Genomic DNA, 19092 nt, shown 5'->3' with positions numbered 1-19092 from the left:
AAGTAATTTTCTAAGCATTTGCAACGGATACTTTACATAAGATCTGTATGTGCTATATTCACCCTGTTCGCATTTTGTGTTCCGGAGGGTAACGATAAGAAGATACTATGATTTGAAAATGGGGCTATAATGCATGGTTGTTCCTAACCAACCACTGAGATCAGACGGGATTGGGCATGTCCAAGGTGGTATGGCTGTAGGCAATCCTAAGCAACGAGCTTGAAAGTTGTAAGATACCACTCAGAAATCTGTGCACCTACATTCTGCAATTTCTTTATGGGCATCTTCACCCATTTTAACAACAGCTGTTCTCTGGAGGTGTGTGGGAGGCCTCCAGTACAACCAGGAGTGAAGCCCCGCCCCCTCATAGGGATAGGCACGTCATGTGACAATAGGGATGTAAAAAGGCTCTGCCTGCACCTCTTTTGACTGCCTTGCTGGGAGTAGATTTTTCTCAGCTCCTTCTTGTCTGGCTTTCCCTTGATATGAAATAAGTGGCTTCACTAAGTGCAGTAAGTGATTGCAGACGACAGGGCAGCAATGGTGGGGCTGTGTTGCTCTCCTGGCTAACACAATGCAGCTCATTGCTGCCACTTGCTAAGAGTGAGGGACAAGGCAGCAGAGAACTTGGCCTGGTGCAGGTGCATTGGGGAAACCAATCCATAGAATCAAAGAATTGCAGAGTTGGAAGGGACCCCAAGGGTCATCCAGTCCAACCCCTGCAAGTAGATTCTCAGCATGACAGATGCTCCCAAAACCAATGCTTTTAAAGTTGCACCCACATCATCATCATTATTGTTGTTGTTGTTGTTATTGCCAAGCTTCCTCATGCATTGCTTCCCTGGCAGCCCCTACTGGCATTATACTTGTTCACAAGCATATTTCAGTGAGAATCATCTCTTTAAAACATTAATACAGTTATTTTTTTAAAAGAACTTTAACAAGCATTTGTATTCTGATCTATCAGCTTTTTTTTAAAAAAAGTAATTTCTCTCTCCCAAGGAACAATCACAGCAGAGGAATTGTTTAAAATGATGATGGACAAAAGCATTAAGTTGATGATAATGGATGCTCGATGCTTGAAGGATTACCAGGAGTCCTGCATTGCAAACTCTGTCTGCGTTGCAGAAGAAGCTATCAGTCCTGGGTATGGAATAAACTTTCTTAGCAGAGTCTTAGGCCTGTGTACCGATTAAGCATTTAGCATTTATCAGGAGTAGAATGGAGAAAATATGGAACACCTGTTTGTCCAGCTACAATAAAAGGCCTAAAGTACACACAGTAGTCTTGACGACTACTTCTTTTTTGTAAAGGTGCTTAGTTGGTCTACGGAACTTTAGGACATGGGATATGCTGATGGTCCCTAGTTTAATGGACCTTTAAAAGGGCTTAGCAATATTGACAGCACTTGTATAAAATGGTTGTGAGGCAATACTCAGGCTTGGTCTTGGAACCTTAGGAGTAGATAATCGAGAATGGTTGTATCCAGTACTGTTCCTGATTGGAGTAGACCCATTGAGATTAATGGGCATGACTAACTGAGGTCTATTAATTTCAGTGGGCCTACTCTGAGTAGGACCTAGCTGGTTACAGCCCTCTGTAATATACGGTACTAAGCATGGTTGGAGCAATAATGCCATGGTGACAGTGACTGTTGGCAATAAGCTTGTGAAGATAAGTAGGTGTTAGGGAAGGGAGTTTGGCATCAAGCAGTCCATGGGGAGGAAAGTATGTGCCAAGTCACTGCTTGGGCTCCCCTGTCTCCCCTTCTTGTTTTCACTACTGTGCTTTTTGGTCCGTTTGAAAGGGCCTGCCTCAGCTCAGCTGAACCCTGCATTCAATCAAATATCCAACAGCTGGTCACCAGAGATCAATGTGAAATGGAAATGTGCATGTTTCTGGTTGCACACTTGGTTTATGTGAGAAGCCTACTAGACCAGGTGGCACTAAGTGTCACTTCCAGAATTGAAGTCTCCAGGCTTTACCAGGGCCATCCCAAGACATTTTGCTGCCTGAGGCAATAACAGCAAATATGCCCCCCGCCAAAAAATAAAATAAAAATCAATATACATAGTAACATAAAATAGCCAACTTATTTTTGTATCTGAGACAGAAAATCTCACAAGTGCCTCTCCCTGGGAATAGAAATGCAATAAATCAGTAAATAAACATTTAATTTCTCTTTATGACACCCCAAATTAGTGCCTGAGATGGCTGCCTCACTCTGCCTAATGGGATGGCCGGCCCTGCTTGTTAAGATGTAATGGAGTGATGTCAGGCTTGGCGACCTGGGCCTACTCTGCATTTTACTGTGTAGTCACCATTGTCCCCCTGGACGGCAATTGATTGCTGCCACAGCTCCTCCTTCAGTTGAATGACAGATTGCACTTTGTGAATTATTTTTTCCCCCCTTTCCTCTCCCCCCCCTTATCTTTTATGTTACTGCTTCAAACTTTAGAGTCACCGCTAACAGGATTGAGGCTAAACTCCCAGATACATCTAAAGAACCATGGAAGGAAAGAGGACAAGTTGATTATGTTGTTCTGCTTGACTGGTTTAGTTCAGCCAAAGACTTGCAATTAGGAACACCTCTGCGGAGCCTCAAAGATGCCCTTTTCAAGGTGAACATGCTCGGGTTTATTTTTTTCTAGTTACCTTGATAAATGAGATTCCCAGTAAATGTAATTCTGTATCTTAGAGGGCTGTGTTTTGGTAGCTCTGTCAACAGACACAATCTTTTACTATTTAACTTAAGTCTGCATAAATTTCCATAAGTGATACTTTCCCATGTAGACATAGCATTTGCTGATGGTTTTTTCCCCTTAACAATAGTTAAATGTTATCTCTGAATAGCTAAACAGTGATTAAAAATTGAACACAAACCAGAATGTGAACCTGTAGTTTTAAGGCAATTAACTGTGGCAAAGGAGCTTCCATGCCTTTTGGAGATGGGGCTCAGTTAAACATTTAGTATTTATTTCATAGTTTTATATTGCTAAGAAAGAGTGGGATATATGATTCTTTCAATAAATGTATAATATATTCTTTTTCTAAAGTGAAAGATACAGACAGGCATGACTTTAGCCTTCCTCAAATAGAAAGCAAAATGTTATGGCAATAAATGTAGATGGGTAAAAATGGCTTCACGTATACAATTTCTAAAGAGATACTGAGGTTTTTGAGGTGGTGTACTAAAATGTCTAAATATTTAGAATAAACTGCCCCATAATAAACAAATGTCAGAACAATGTAGTTTTATCTGCCATTTTTATATGTTAAATGTATATTTGTTGTAAAAATAAGGAAAAGACAATCCATCTCTTTCCATTTCACAGAGTGCATTATCTAGCCACATGACCTGATTTTGAGAAATACGAGCTTCGCTTTGAAAGTTCTGTTGCTTATTGTAAAATGTTTTGTCTTTCACTTCCAGTGGGAAAGTAAAGCTGTACTGAAGAATGAGCCCTTGGTCTTGGAAGGGGGTTATGAGAATTGGCTCCTTTGCTATCCCCAGTATACAACAAATGCCAAAGTAACTCCACCCCAACATGACAGGAATGAAGCCGTTTCTGTCTCTCGTATGTATTAAAAACACTTTCTGATCTAAAGAAAAAGCTTTCCTAATACTGCAGTTCTGTCCACAACTTACTCAGGAGTACATCCTACTGAAATCAGCGGGGCTTGCTTCCAAGTAAGCTCCTGTAAGATTGAGCTGCACAGATTGCGTTCCTAGCCTACTTATTTATTTGTAGATCCCAAAAAATCTTCAGACTATTGCGCGGAACTGTTATTGTGGGTGAACTGCCTTTTAAAAGTCAGGGTGGGAATATATTTCATGACCTATGATCTTGCCACCTGCTTCAGAGATGAAAAGATTATACTTAGCATAATTTGGATATCAATAATCTGACTACAGCTCTGCTTCTTGGGGGCTTGGCTTGTCATTGTTCATATGGATCACTTTCAGGTGATTGCTTGTAGGAGAGTGAATTGCTGCCTAAATGTCCTACCTACTTGGAGCTTTTGGAGGACATAATCCAAATTGAAATAAGACGAAACGGCCACGGTATTACACATTGAACACATGATGAATCTGCAACTGGTTTCACTCTGTTGTCAGTTGGTATTTCATTAAGTTTAAATAGCAGATCCTAATGGTTGTTACACTGACATATCTTTAATCCTCTTTAGCAGTTGACCAGATTAAAAAACAGTGAAAGCAATAAAGCATAGAGGTGCACAGTTACAAAAAAACAAAATGTAAAACAGCAGGCTATGACTGAAGCAATAGATTTAAAGCAAGCTGAATAAAAATGGCCCAGGACAGATATCTAAAAACTAAAAAAATCCTGGTGGATCTCCTTTGGAGGGTTTATAGCAATCTCATTGCCATCACCGCACAGGTCCTGCCTTGCGTACTTGTCTGTCTAATCCACGAGTGGGGAACCTTTTTGGCTTTAGGAGCCAGATCCTCGTCAGGCCCTTGCAGGCCAAATTTGACAGGTGGGCGGGGCTGCTGACCTGACAGTCACGTGGTGTCATTGTGACGTCATGTAATTGACAGGTGGGCGAGGCTATCCACCTGCCAAAATGCCTCCCATGGGTTTCGCAAGCAAAGACAATGGGGAGAACTTCTCCAGCACTCTGCCTTTGCCATCCCCTCCAGTCGTCCCTATTTTAATGGGATATTCCCAGACTTACAGAAACCATGGCTTCTGATTTGATCCCAGAATGTTCCGGGGACGCGCCAGCACTTGCAGTGGTGCCATGCTCTTGCACAAGTCAGTTGACTTGGGAGAGAGTGCAGCCCCAAAAGATGTACTTTTTTGGTGCTGTGTTCTTGCCTCCCAATTTTCATCAGGGGAATGTTAGAGGGTATGCTTTGCTTGTAAAACGTGGCTCATTTTCTCCCTTCTCTGTTGTTTGAGGTGGGGTTTTTCAAAAAAGGCAGTGAGGGGGCTTTTCCAGCACTGTCTTTGCTTGAGATCATGGACTTAAGATGGGATGAGGGAGGAGACTTGCAAAAGCCTTCCCCCTTCCCTTTTAAGTACCCAATCTTGAATTTGAATTGAATTTATTACGGTCCCAGACCAGACTCACATACCATACTAAACAAATCAGAAACAGTAAAATTAAATCTAAATTAACAATCAGTATAACGATAAACCATACAATTATGGCAGCAGTTAGAATATGGGTTAAGTCAATCTCTACAATATTATCTATTATTTGCTTCTAAGGCCTTAGTCTTTATAATAGCACAACTTGTTCCCTAAGTTTTATGGCAGCTGCGCAAAATTTGGCCACCTTTAGCGTGATCTCCGGATCCTTGTCCTTTATCAGAGATTTTAAACACTGAGGTTCGGGCCCACTTGGAATGATCTGTATAACAGGGGTGCTAAAAACCAAGTGTATATCCCTGTAAAAACAGCATCTCTCAAAAGGGCAGAACCAAGAGGTGTTCCTCCAACACTGACATTGACTGTGGCAGAGGAGGAGACACATTTGGGTAACAGTTCATTTAAACGTACGCTATTTCTCCTAACTCTCTTACAAAAGTTTCTTAAAACAAAATCATAACCTTCTTTGCATGTTTCAGTGGATTTTACTTACCCATCTTTGGAAGAACCAGCTCCATCCCCAATACCTGTTGTCCATGTAAAACCTTCTGTGGTGGAAGTTACCGAAAGACCTAATATTGCAAATGATCAAGAGGAGAGAGTGGACACGTTTCAACCACCAGCTCCTTGTGGATCAACTGCTACTCCTCCTAAGTCTGAAAACCTACCTGCCATAGTCCAACCAGTGTCTGCAGTAAAGATTATTCCTCAGGTGAGTGATTCTTAGCAAGAAAAAAACTTACTACTTGGACTGTGACATAACAGGGCCACCTTTTTGCCTTATTTTATAGAATTGCTACAGATAGGATGAGCCTGCTTTTTCTGAAATACTAAGAGAGAGGAAAGGCCTGCACTGTAATACAATAATTGCAAGGTGAAATAGCTATCCTGTAAATGTTTCCAGCTGCCTTGCTAAGAAATATGAAGGAAAGACCCTGGTAACTGGTTGGGGAAGAAAAGACCTTGTTCTGCATGGACAAAAATCATAAACCTTAGGCCTGTGTAACCTGCTGGGTGATTCTCTTTAACTGGGAGAGCAAACCTACTTGAGTCGCACTACAAAAGACTTTGGAAGCATTCAAAATTGGCTTCTGTTTGGAAATTTCCAATCCTCTTTTCAGCATTATCGCTTCCAAGGCAGATAACAAGACCATTAAAACAGTAAAACAAATACTCAGAAAAGCAGTAATAATAAGCAGCAGAGCCATATGAGCATAAAAATCACACCAGTGACAGTTGAAGACAAGTTGTTTGAGTGGAGATTTTTGTCTCAGATTTTATCAGTGCTGGATTGAAATTGTATTTATGTGTGGGGATTTTTCCTACTGTTAAATTGCTTTGGGGAGTTATATGGGAAGTATTTAATAAATTTAATGAATAACATTTAGGGGAGGAGAATTGTTCATCTTAGAAATGCAAATGGTCCGCAACTACAAATATGTGTTCAGGTATTTCTCACCTAACCACCCCTGTAGGTTCTCCCTGGGAAGAGGATGGGAGCTGTGTGGCTTTCTCACTTCTCTTACTACAGCAAGACCTGATTCTGGGCAACTGAGGATTTAATCTCCCAGGATGAGGAGAAAACCCATGTTCAAATAAAACTGGCTAGGCTATACAAGCATAATTCCTCCCCCCCTCCATTGTGTGCAGGTTTGCATTAGGGTTGTAGCATATTCTCCCTTATTACTAACTTTTAGGAAGGGTCTAGAAACATTCCTGTTTATCAATGCATTTTGTGGCTGAAAGATCTGTTTTTGGCAACCCTGAAATTCTTAGTTATGAAAGTAGTTGATTGTGTGAGTTTTTAAAGAAGTTTTTAACTGTTTTAATAAATCGTACATTATCATTGACGTGTTTGTTGCCCTGGGTTACTTCAGGAGAAAAGGCAGGATATGAATAAATAAATACTTTTGCCCAGACTGAAATACCTTTGTAAAACCATAAAAGTGAGTAGTAGAGAATGTTGGCACTAAGTGATCTTTTGAGGGAACGTCGCTTGCAAATCTTACCAAAATATGTCTATTTAACTTTTTTGCCCTTTCAGATTGATCGTACAAAAAAGCCTTCAGCAAAAATACCAGACACTGATAACAGGCCAAGAGCTGAAAGCCCAACCATTGGCAAGCAGCTCATTTCAAATGGCAGAGTGGTTCCAGATCGTTCCACAAAGCCTCCCTTGGATGCTAAGGCCAGTCTGCGAGAGGAGGAGAAAGGCCACCTACCAGCGGAAAAGGCTTCCCAGTTGGAAAAAAGCAAGCAAGAAAAAGAATTGCAGGAGAAGCAACAGGAAGAACAGAGAGAGAAGCTGAGGCAGGAGAAGCAAGAACAAGAGCAGAGAGCGAGAGAGGAGCAGAGGGAGAAGGAAGGCAGGGAGCACCTCCAGAAAGCAAAAGAGAAAGAGAAGGGAGAAAAAGACCAGCCGGCCAACAAAGGGGCAGCTGAGAAGCAAGAGGTGGAGAATGCGCCCAAGGAGCTCACAGACATGAAAAAAGGAAGCAGAACTGAAAATGAATCCCCTGAAGTCAGAAAACCGGACACTGACAAAATAGTTGTGGGTGAAAAAGACAAGGTTACCTGGACACCAGAAATGCAGAGGCGCAGATTTGCAGAGGAGTCCCGGGCGTCCATGAGGGTGGATTCTGGCTCAGGCAAGGTGAGCAATTCATGGGTATAAAAGGCAAGCATCCTGCTTTGTCTAAAGAGTCTTCCCTTTCCCCCCTGAAAACGAGTAATTCTATCAAAGCCAGAGAGGCACTGTTACTGTTTCAGCTCCTGCCCTATCAGGAGGCAAGTTCCCAAGTTAGGTGAATCGTGGAGGGAGAAAGGCAGACGAGTGAGTTTGCACATTCCTAATAGGGAAAGGGCTTGAGAGGTTTTAATGAAGCTCCCATAGATTCCTTTATCTCGCACATGAAACCTTCCTGCGAACCTTTCACACAGCAGGAACATTGGGCTTCCCACACACCCATCCCCACTACATGTGGTAGAGGAGTGAGTAAACCTATCATGTCACTCATGGCTCCCAGGAAGGCACTAAGCCACCCACCTTTCCACATTTTCAAGCATAAGGTTAGAGTAGCACAGAAGTGATTGCTAGGTGTTTTGTAGAACAGGAGGCAGCAGACGCTGAAAACACAACAGAGGGTTAAAAAAAAGGAAGACAGTGGTGATTCAGAGGGTTTTGTTTTTTAATCCTTGCCACAAGAAATACCCATTCATTTACAGGATTTGCTGATTAAGGAGTTTTGCTCTTCCTCCCCACCCCCACAAAAGCAGATACATATAGAAATGGCTTGCCACCGTTGTTGTTTTTACTGATCACTTCTACTGATCATGACTTGCTTTCTGGGAAGAGAAAAAATCCCTGAGGAACTAAGAGGTGTTTCAGATGAGATGATCTAAGATTGGCAAGCATTGGCATGTTCGGGGTTCTCCTTGGACATAATGTTCGTGGGGGGGGGGAACCTCACAAATATCTGACTGAAACATGGACTGCTCACTAGTAGCGATACCAAGCATGTTCAGCAGAGTTTTTCAAGGGCTGGAACTCGCTGCAGGTTTCCAGCTGAGAATCCAGAGGTTTTGGAGCAATTTTCTTACAGGGCAGTTTTGGCTAGTACCATGTGAGTCTTAGAAAATTGTATTCCTTATATACAATTCACGCATCTAGCAATTTTCACTTTGAAATACATCTTCAAATTTGTCAGTGTTTTGTTTTGGGTGTCTTTGTACTCCGTAGCGATTCATCCAGAGTAAAGTGCTATTTTATGTGATCCTGTTGTGTATTGCAGTCATGTTATACTAACATTGAGGCGTTTTGGAGCTTGATAAATTAATTAATGAAAACTGAAAGTTTCTCTTTCAAAATTTTTTACAGCAGACTGGGGTTACAGGACAACCAGAAAGAGACACCCAAAAGCCAGAAGCCATTAGAGATGATACTGAACAAGACTCTGAAAAAAATAAAGTAAATTCACTGTGAGGTGTCTGTGTCTAGCTGCTGAAACCTAGTGCCAATGTCATAACATGGCCTCAATTTACATTCGTTGTCATGTAACTGTTTGTGTTACATTTCATAAAATGCATTTCAATATTTTATTTTTCATAAATAATAATAATGGGTTGCAGCCAGTGGTAGTCCTTCTCAGAGTAGACCTATAGAAATTGATTGACATGTCTAACCTAGGTTTAATAATTTCAGTCAGTCAGCTCTGAGTAGGACTGAGTGGAATACAACCCAATAGATACAGTGGCTTGTATCTAACGTAGTGTGAAGTAACCATCCTGTCTGCTTGGATTTTTGAATGTGCAACAGGATGGTGTTTTGCACTAGCCCCAAACATTGATAACTTGAACTTTTTGAATTTTTAAAACACATAATCTCCTTTATGCAGAAAGCCTGCAAAATGCTGAGGATAGCCAAAGTAGGTATGTATCTTTTAAGACCCACAGTTTTGATCTGTGTTGTTCTTTTCAGTCTCAGCGGGAGCCACTAACAAGGGCACGGAGTGAGGAGATGGGGAGGATAATACCAGGACTGCCACTTGGTTGGGTCAAGGTGAGTAGAATGTCTTCTGATGTTCTGGGTTTTTTCTGCTTGTGAACACTCTTGCGCTGAACCCATTTTTATATTTACTGTTTGGATGTTGAGAAAAATATGGTAATGGCCATATAATTGGACCCAGAAGTTAAACCTGTAAGACTGAGAAGAGTGGCGCAAGCCAATAATATGCCAATATTACGTCACTCTAGAGGCCATTATAATACTTTTCCATCTGGGTTATGCTGGGAAAGAAATACGAATTTCAAAAGTGACTGTGCTATCTTTGCAATTGTCATATAACTTGCTCCCTTTTCTCTTTGTGCACATGTCACATGAAGTTTCTGGAGCCAGTCACAGGGACTTTTCGTTACTACCACACTCCAACGAATACAGTTCACATGTATCCACCAGAAATGACTCAGTCAGCCACTCCACCATCGACCCCGCCAACACATAAACCAAAGACTCAGGCTGTTGATCAGCGGGAAAGGGAACATTCCAAATTGAAGCGCTCTTACTCCTCGCCAGACATAACCCAGGCCATTCAAGAGGAAGAGACAAAGAAAATCACCCTCAAGCCTACTATCAACCGTGAGAACAAGTACGTCTGCTGGAAACTCACAAACGGTGTTATAAGACATGATTTTCTAGGGTACCTGCTAAAAATGTCTTTTACAGTTAGTGAAATATGTAAAGGATTAGAAATGTTTGCCATTTGTGTGATTACTTTCCACCATGTCTGGTGTGGGGGACTTTTGGCTGTCTAGATGTTGCTGAACTACAACTCACATCATCCTTAGCCATGGTTGCTGGAGCTGATGGGAGCTTCTCTTTATCTGGGGGGGCCAAAGGTTCCCCCACACATGCGCAGTGTAGATATTGCAGAGACGTGTTTATTCCCATAAAAGCTGGTTAGAACAAATCTGATGCAAGCCTTTTAAGTTTGTGTATGAACACACACATATACATGCCCACCCACATACGACTGGCTGTTGTTTCAATATATTGTCCAGAATAAGTTTGAAGTCCACATCGTGATATCGATTTCATAATATCTGACATGGCGATACATCGTAAATCACGATGTGTGTGTTTGCTATGTAAAAAATTGTGATGTTGGGAAAGCCAGTCATCTCTTCTCTCCTGATTCTTGCCACCCCTGTTGCTCTGTACTATAAAATAACAGTCGTAACAATATGTTAACAGTAAGTAAAAACGTATCAGTTTTTGACCCCTAAGTAGTAGCAGTTGCTACGTAGTTACATCCTTATTTCAGACATTGTGATGTATATCAGTATATCATGATGTTTAGCTGGCGTTGATATCACTTGGGCCTAGCACACACACAAACTATTGGTTCAGCATTTCATTTCCAACCTTCGAAAGCCTGATGTTTCTATTTTAATACTTATAGCTTGCTAGGGCAAGGATATCTTGTTATCTGAAAGGAGCAAGCTATCACAAAGACTCTCGAGTATCCTTTAGTATTTGTAATCTGAATGCGTTTGGGCATGATCAAGACAAAGTTAAGCACTTTAAAGTCTCGTAAGAGAGTCAAGCAGACAGAGAAGGTTAAATCTGTATTAATCTGTATTAATATTCTACTCTACAAAGTAAAATTTTGCAGTGGCATATGTAACAAAAGCACTTGAACCTTTTTTTTAAAAAAGTCGTTGCCACCTCACTAAAATGAAAAAGGCTGCAGGTTAATATTATATAGTGCATACTTGTCTGTTCCCACAGATTTCTGGAAACACACTTTTGTTCCATTGATTCATGAGAGACATGCTAGTGACACTGTAGAGACGGATTCGGCTCTAATTTTTTTTAAAAAGCATGAAAATACATTTCACTCTTTAATATTACCTCTTTCCTTACAGACCAGTAAGCTATCCTAAAACTGAAATCTCAAGGCTCTCTGCGTCTCAGATTCGTAATCTCAACCCTGTATTTGGTGGAATGGGACCAGCTCTGACCGGCCTCCGTAATTTGGGAAACACTTGCTATATGAACTCTGTGTTACAGTGCCTGTGTAATGCACCGCACTTGGCTGATTATTTCAACAGAAACTTGTATCAAGATGATATCAACCGGTATTTATTTGCTTGTTTGTTTGCTTCCATTAACACACAGCTGAGTGCGAAACTTGTTTCATATATTTAGATATGCTGCTTTAGTGAAATCGTAGTGGTGTTTATTTTATTTAGCACATTTATCTCAGAACTTAAGGCAGTAGGCATAGTCTTCCCAGGAACTGAATAGCCATAGTTATGATTTATCTTTAAGCAAGGTTTGGTTTATTTACTCTTATATCTACTGCCTTGCTCCTTTTATCTTGAAAGCGGATAAGGCAAATACAAAACAAAATATGAAAACAACAAAACATCAAACGGAATACAGCAGATTAAAGTGCACCAGCTCTAAAAAATAAGTACCATCAGCCAAACAAGGCAAAGCCCTTTTCTGGACAGTGTGACCAAGTGATAGCTAAGCAGATCTCATGGGGCAGGTAGTTCCACATCTTGGGCCCTGTAGTAGAGAATGGCTGTCTTCTGCCTCTGCTGCCTGAGGCAGTGTTGTGCGGATGCCTGACGATCGTCTTCCAAAGCAACTACTCTATTCCAAACTTAAAAATGGAAAGCATAATGCTGGTGGTCAACAAAAGAGGTTTAAAGACTGTCTCAAGGCATATCTTTAAAAATGTAGTATAAACACTGACAACTGGGAAACACTGGCCTGCGAGCGCTTCAGTTGGAGAACAGTCTTGACCAAAGGTGTCATGGGCTTTGAAGACACTCGAACTCAGGATGCAAGGGAGAAACGTGCTAGGAGGAAGACACATTTGGCAAATCCACACCATGATCAACTCCCGCCCAGAAACCAATGTCCCCACTGTGGAAGGACATGTGGATCCAGAATTGGCCTCCACAGTCACTTACGGACTCATTGTTAAAACCGTGTTTATGGAAGACAATCTTACTCGGCTACGAGTAATCGCCAAAGAAGAAGTCTCTGAATGCTAGTTTCTGGGAGTCACAAGGGAGGAGAGAGCTTTCTGTGGTGGGCTTTCTGTAGGCATCTGGTTGAACAGTGTGAGCAGTGTTCGAAATTAGCCAGGCCCCAGGCACATTTTGAACCTGGCTTTCAATGGCTTGCGACCACCAAGTGAAGATGCCTGGGCACCAGGATGGGACCTGACATCTCCACCATCTGGGGATCGTTGGATCTGGACTGTTTTTTGCACCCTAATACCCCATCCTGTAGGGACCCGGGTGGCGCTGTGGGTTAAACCACAGAGCCTAGGACTTACCGATCAGAAGGTTGGTGGTTTGAATCCCCGCGACGGGGTGAGCTCCCGTTGCTTGGTCCCTGCTCCTGCCAACCTAGCAGATCGAAAGCACATCAAAGTGCAAGTAGATAAATAGGTACCACTCCGGCGGGAAGGTAAACGGCGTTTCCGTGCGCTGCTCTGGTTCACCAGAAGTGGCTTAGTCATGCTGGCCATATGACCCAGAAGCTGTAAGCCAGCTCCCTTGGCCAATAAAGCGAGATGAGCGCCGCAACCCCAGAGTCGGCCATGACTGGACCTAATGGTCAGGGGTCCCTTTACCTTTACCTTTTAACCCCATCCTGTAGAATTCTATTAGTCACATTTTATCTGCACAATCAGAATGAATTTCTGGAACCAAATTGCTTTTTCTGTGCAGCTTGAGCAGGAGCAGACACCATTAAGAAAAAGAGGTCGCAATAGGCCAATAGATACGTCCCTGGATCAAGCGACTTCTCTTCTTTAAGTTCTCAAAGCTCTGAACTAGCTGGATGTTGAGCTGAACTGAACTGCTCTTCTTATATTCTTAATACCCTCTTCCATGTTCCAGCCTGCCTGGCCTCTTTGAAGGCGAGGGGCCATACAGCATTCTCCAAAGTAGGCAAAATATATTCACTTAGTCAGTCTTTTACCATTGATGTATACATTGCTTCACTCAGGGAATAAGGATAAACATGCAAGTGACAGCATTCTGTTTGTTTCAGATAATTATGTCTCTAAAAACGGTGTCAGCCATTAAACTCTCTCGTTATTTGCAGGTCAAATTTCTTAGGGCACAAAGGTGAAATTGCAGAGGAGTTTGGCATTATCGTGAAAGCTCTCTGGACCGGACAATACAGATATATCAGTCCAAAAGACTTTAAATTTACAATTGGGAAGATCAACGACCAATTTGCAGGGTACAGCCAGCAAGACTCTCAAGAATTGCTTCTGTTCTTAATGGATGGTCTACATGAAGATTTAAATAAAGTAAGTTTGATGAAAATTAAGCATTTCGTTTCAGAATTTAACACACCAAAAGATTTTGTATTTCCTCTTTTGTTTGAACCATGAGGGGTTGCACTTCTGCCCGTACAAGCTATTTGAAGTGTTTGGGTTTTGTTTTGCTTTTAAAATAGAATTTAAATTCTTTAGGTTTTTAATTCTGCATGTTTTATTGTTGTAAGTCACTTTGAGACCAATAATAATATTTGTATGCCGCCCATCTGACTGGGTTGCCACAGCCACTCTGGCAGCTCGCAACAGAGTATTAAAAACACAATAAAACATTCAAAACTTCCCTAAACAGGGCCGCCTTCAGATGTGAAGATGCCTATGTGGTGAAAAGTGGGAGATATATTTTTAAAGAGAGTAAGGAAGTACTCAAGTACACTTGGGCAGACTACATGACAAACATCACACCTAGTTTGACCTAAAATCTAAAGTGGGCAGCTACTGCTTTGGCTGTAAATCTTTAAAAATTATTTCTTCACTCATTGCATAGTTATATTTGCCATGGGATTTTTGATGTTTATTAGCATAGACCAATGAGCAAGTGGGACCTCCAACGAGATGTCATAGTGTCGAGTGCTTTTCTTTAGCATGCCAACCAGCCAGCTGCCTTTTAGATTGCTCCATTCTGCAAACTCCCATTTTCCATTTTTAATTCCAACGGACACTCCACATTCTGTTGTTGGTTCCCCCCCCCCCTGCATTTTCAGTTTTAACAGCGCACCATATACATTTTATCTTGCAGTGTTTTTTACAGACTTCCCAACCTAATCTTCAGCGACATTCTAACAAAGTCTTGTTTTGCTGCCTATCCACACATTCTGTAGCCACTGAGCGTGCTCAGTCCTTGTTGGGCTGTTCTGGATTCTGCTTTTGTGCCTTTACCCCCCTTGGAGGGACAGTTTGCCATATTGACTCCATATAGCTCTTTAGAACCAGGTGCTGTAGAGAAACAACGGAGGATGCTTTGCTTTTGAGCTGCACAGGGATATCTAGCTGGGATACAGTTGGCAGGTGATATACTCAATTGGTCAAGACTTTTTGACGTGAAGCAGCAGAACAATGTCTATGTTCATTAAGCAGTTTCCTAAAAGCTGGTGCAAAAATCACGAGATCATTCATGCTTTTTAGAGAGAATGTCGCCCTACGCAGGCATTCTACTTATGTGTAAAATAAACATGTAAATAGGAAGTGGGACTGTGCAGAGTAGCCCTGCTCTTATGTTGCATGTGCCAAGTAGCATGAAGACAAATACTAGGGGTATTTAAGCACCATTCTTTATGTACTGATGAGGACAAATTCTAGGAACTCCTGGTTGAGATGAGTGATTACCAGAAAGGTTGCCTTTCTGTTTAATCAAACCAATGCTAGCCCTAAGATCCTTAATTACAGCAAAATATTCACTCTTTTTCCCCATCGAGTTCATCATTGTTTCTTTCTGCTAAAATGCCCACGTAAAGAATGAGAAACTCTAATTCACACGCAGATGTGTGCAGCTTAACTGATCTCTAATCAGAATTATTTAGGAGAAAGCATCTATAAATATAGCCAAGATATTTAGTATAAAACTGCTTTGCAATATCCAGTTTGTAACGATCAAGGAATTGGGCACAATCTGTCAAGGACAACTATACTAGTTTCCTTTTGAATTTGAAGGATTTATTTTCTTATTAACTGAGTTCAGTTTTAAAAGGTTTGTCCATCATGTTATCCTCATCTAGCTTACCTTTCCTGAAATTAGCAGTGTAATAACTGGATTATTATTATTTTTTGCAAGATCTGTTTTTCAGTCTTTTTTTTCCTTCCTATTTTTACAAAAACTATGATGTCCTCTTAGAGAGTAAGTAAACCAAAACTTTATTATCCATCTTCTGTCTAGTACATAGATTTATTGTTTGTTTTGCCATGTCATGAGTGTGATAGAAAAAAAACCCTGTTCTTCATTTCACTCTTGGATGCCACTGTAACTATTCAGTGTTCTGTTCCTAAAACACAAAGTTCTGCAAAAAGGAGGTTATGGTTATAACCTTATTTGAGTGTGTCTCGTTTCTCCAGTCCATTGCAACTGCCATTTCTTAGTTAGGTTACACAAATAGCAGAATTAAATTGCAGAATGGACTGTGCTTCTTCAGACTGCAGATGGGGGAACACCATTCTGAAACGCTCCCTCACTTAACCCCCCCCCCACAAAGAAAAACTCACTTCAAATAGAAAGTACGGTATAAATAAGAAACCTTTATCCCATCCCTTTGCCTTTTGGGCTCATATTCTGCTTAAAATGTGTTAAAATAAGGAGCATTCAAAAACATGATATCCCAGCAACAATTAAGTGCTATGGTCCATTCTGCCATATTCCGCTGTATGTGTAGACTCTATTCAACATTTCGCAAGCTTTTGAATTGGACCTCCCTGCGCAGGTAAACTAGAGAAGACACGAGAATGTTGCCAACTGAATTCTCCATCTTCAGTTTTCCCCAACTTCAGTTAGGAAGCCTGTAGCTACCCAAGCTTGAGAACTTCCTTTAGATTACAAGCAGGGATGGCATGATTCAGTTGATCTTATACACACACACACACACACACACACACACACACTCGTACCTTCGTTCTTGAACGGAATCCATTCCGGAAGTCCGTTCGACTTTTGAAAACCAAGGCGCGGCTTCCGATTGGCTGCAGGAGCTTCCTGCACTCAATCGGAAGCAACATTGGACGTTCGGGTTCCAAAGAACGTTCGCAAGCCAGAACACTCACTTCTGGGTTTGCAGCGTTGGGGAGCCAAAACGTTTGAGTCGCAAGGTGTTCGACAACCAAGATACGACTGTAGATAGATAGTGTACAAACTGGTGTGGAATGTAGCTAAAAAGCTGAGCTACAGATTTGAATCACCAGTTTTGAATCTTGCTTTTGCCATGTTCTCTCCAGATGGCCTTTACCCCCAACCCCAATTGCTCAGCCCTAGCTTTCCATGCCATCTTCAGTATGGGGTTTGGTGATACTCACCTGCTTTAAAAGCTCGCTGTAAGCCTTGGAGGCTTGTTGCAGCAGGCAGGGCAGTCGGAGGTAGAGGAGGAGGGCGAAAGGGGCAAGAACCAAAAGAAGTGAAGAGAGAGAAAGTTAGGAGCATTTGCAAGCTATTTGTTCAGATCTCTATCAAGAGCAATCTTGTCACTTGCCTGGCAGCTGCTCCCTTGGGGGCGGAGGGAGGAGAAAGAGGGGAAGCATGGCCCCATTCACTGCTGGTATGTGGCCCTTAAAGAAATGTGACTCTTTTTTAAAAAAGATGCATTTGCTGGGGTTTTTTGTTTACATACACGTTCGGTAAAGCGTATATTTGTAACGATAAAACAACAGTAGCAAAATAAGCCAAACACATGAGAGAAAAGGAGACTAGTGGTAAGAAAAGCAAACAAAAGGATTCAAAGAAAACTACCCATCTGTTCTCGCATGTACAAATAATTGCTTTCAATCGGTGACTCTTGGCAGAAGGTTTCCATGCTTCTGGCCAAGAAAAAAAGCAATAGCACAATGTAGCCAGGGTGCTCAAAGAATCTGTTTCAATGTTTGCATGTTTAGCATTATCACCTTCCTTCTGTCTTTCCATAGCTCCACCTGATGATGTTCCTGTTTGTAAAACTTACCTTCATGTGTTTCAGGTATGCTATAAGCATTTTTTTTTAACTTCCCAACTTTCCAGGCTGACAACAGAAAACGTTACAAAGAAGAAAATAACGATAATCTGGATGACTTCAAAGCTGCGGAACTTGCCTGGCACAAACACAAACTGCTCAATGAATCGATTATCGTTGCTCTCTTCCAAGGCCAGTTCAAATCCACAGTTCAGTGTCTTACGTGTCACAAAAAGTCTCGGACCTTTGAGGCTTTTATGCATTTGTCCTTGCCACTTGCATCTACCAGTAAATGCACCCTACAGGTTAGTCAAATGAGTGACTTTAGGTCACTAGTTAACAATGCTTAACTTTCCCAGTTTTTCTTTCAACAAAACTGTTCCTATAAATCCTCACCTCTGCTCTAAACCTTTGAATTCAGGTTGTGTTTTGTTTTTGCTTCCCCCGCCCCAGGAATGCCTTAGATTATTCTCCAAAGAAGAAAAACTGACAGATAACAATAGATTTCATTGTAGTCATTGCAAAACCCGAAGAGATTCTTTGAAAAAATTAGAAATCTGGAAGCTGCCTCCTGTTTTGTTAGTGCACTTGAAGCGGTAAGACTCAAAAGTAACTGTACAGATTATTTAGTCTTCCTAAAAGCGCTAAGGTGATTTTTTTTGTTTAATATAACATAGGAAGCTGCTTCATATTGTCCATTTGGTTCAGTTGCAGCTCTCTGGGATATCAGAGACATTCCAGGCCCTACCTGGTGCTGCTGCAGAATTGAACCGGGGAACATTTGCATGAAAAGAAGTACTGAGTACACTGAGCTGTGTATAATGTTGAGAAATGTAGTCTCTGAAATATATATTTGCATGGGGTAGTGTTGGAGGATGCATAACATACGTATTTTGAGGGGAGAAATGTAATGTGTTCAGAGTCTCTTATGGGCTTATTTTACATTTTGGTAGATAACTCTGGTTCGCAGGCCAGTCTTGTCTTCCAGGGGTTCAAATTCAACCCATTTCTCAAAACCCACACCTAGTCAGCTGACATCCCTCCTATGGTGATGACAACTAATGGGTGGGGTTGAATTCTGTCTTGGCTGCTCTCCTGGAAACAGGCACATGCAGCCAAAGCACAGTGCAGGGCTATTTGAAAGCGCTTTTGCAGTTTTACATTGCTCTTTAAAACTCCCACAGGGCTTCTTGCAAAAGGACTTTCAACTAGTCTATACTTTAAAGTCCTGACAACTGGAGCTTCAAAGCACAGAATCATAGTGGTGTTGGGTGATTGACTGGTGGGCAGCTCCACCCACTTGTCAAATTTCACCCAGCGCAGGTGGGGGGATAAATATTTGGCCTGCCAGCCAGAAAACATTCCTTGCCCCTGCTTTGCATGTTACATTGGCAGTATGGCCTGAAGCAATTGGTTTCCTGCTGACCAAATTAATTAAACCAAGGGGTAGGATCTCCTTAAACAAAAGCAAGAGATTTTCAG

General features: G+C 41.6%; 1 protein-coding gene across 3 annotated transcripts in view; it reads left to right on the top strand.

Annotated features, from left to right (window-relative positions):
- USP8 (ubiquitin specific peptidase 8) overlaps positions 1-19092 on the top strand; it is a 32914-nt gene that overhangs the window by 12511 nt on the left and 1311 nt on the right. The window contains exons 7-18 of one of the 3 annotated variants that reach the window (XM_081169992.1): positions 1003-1147; positions 2459-2621; positions 3434-3578; positions 5600-5832; positions 7165-7773; positions 9001-9087; positions 9598-9678; positions 10002-10264; positions 11544-11756; positions 13750-13960; positions 17679-17915; positions 18064-18206. In XM_081169992.1, the coding sequence (XP_081026118.1) occupies positions 1003-1147; positions 2459-2621; positions 3434-3578; positions 5600-5832; positions 7165-7773; positions 9001-9087; positions 9598-9678; positions 10002-10264; positions 11544-11756; positions 13750-13960; positions 17679-17915; positions 18064-18206 (2530 nt within the window). Of the gene's footprint in view, positions 1-1002; positions 1148-2458; positions 2622-3433; positions 3579-5599; positions 5833-7164; positions 7774-8997; positions 9088-9597; positions 9679-10001; positions 10265-11543; positions 11757-13749; positions 13961-17678; positions 17916-18063; positions 18207-19092 lie in introns of all 3 variants that reach the window. The other 2 variants (XM_081169991.1, XM_081169993.1) reach the window with 2 other exon arrangements.

Source organism: Podarcis bocagei (genome assembly GCF_964188305.1).
Source record: "Podarcis bocagei genome assembly, chromosome: 14".
NCBI lineage: Eukaryota > Metazoa > Chordata > Lepidosauria > Squamata > Lacertidae > Podarcis > Podarcis bocagei.
The sequence above is the reverse complement of the archived record's forward strand: the minus strand, read 5'-3'. Positions and strand labels throughout refer to the sequence as shown.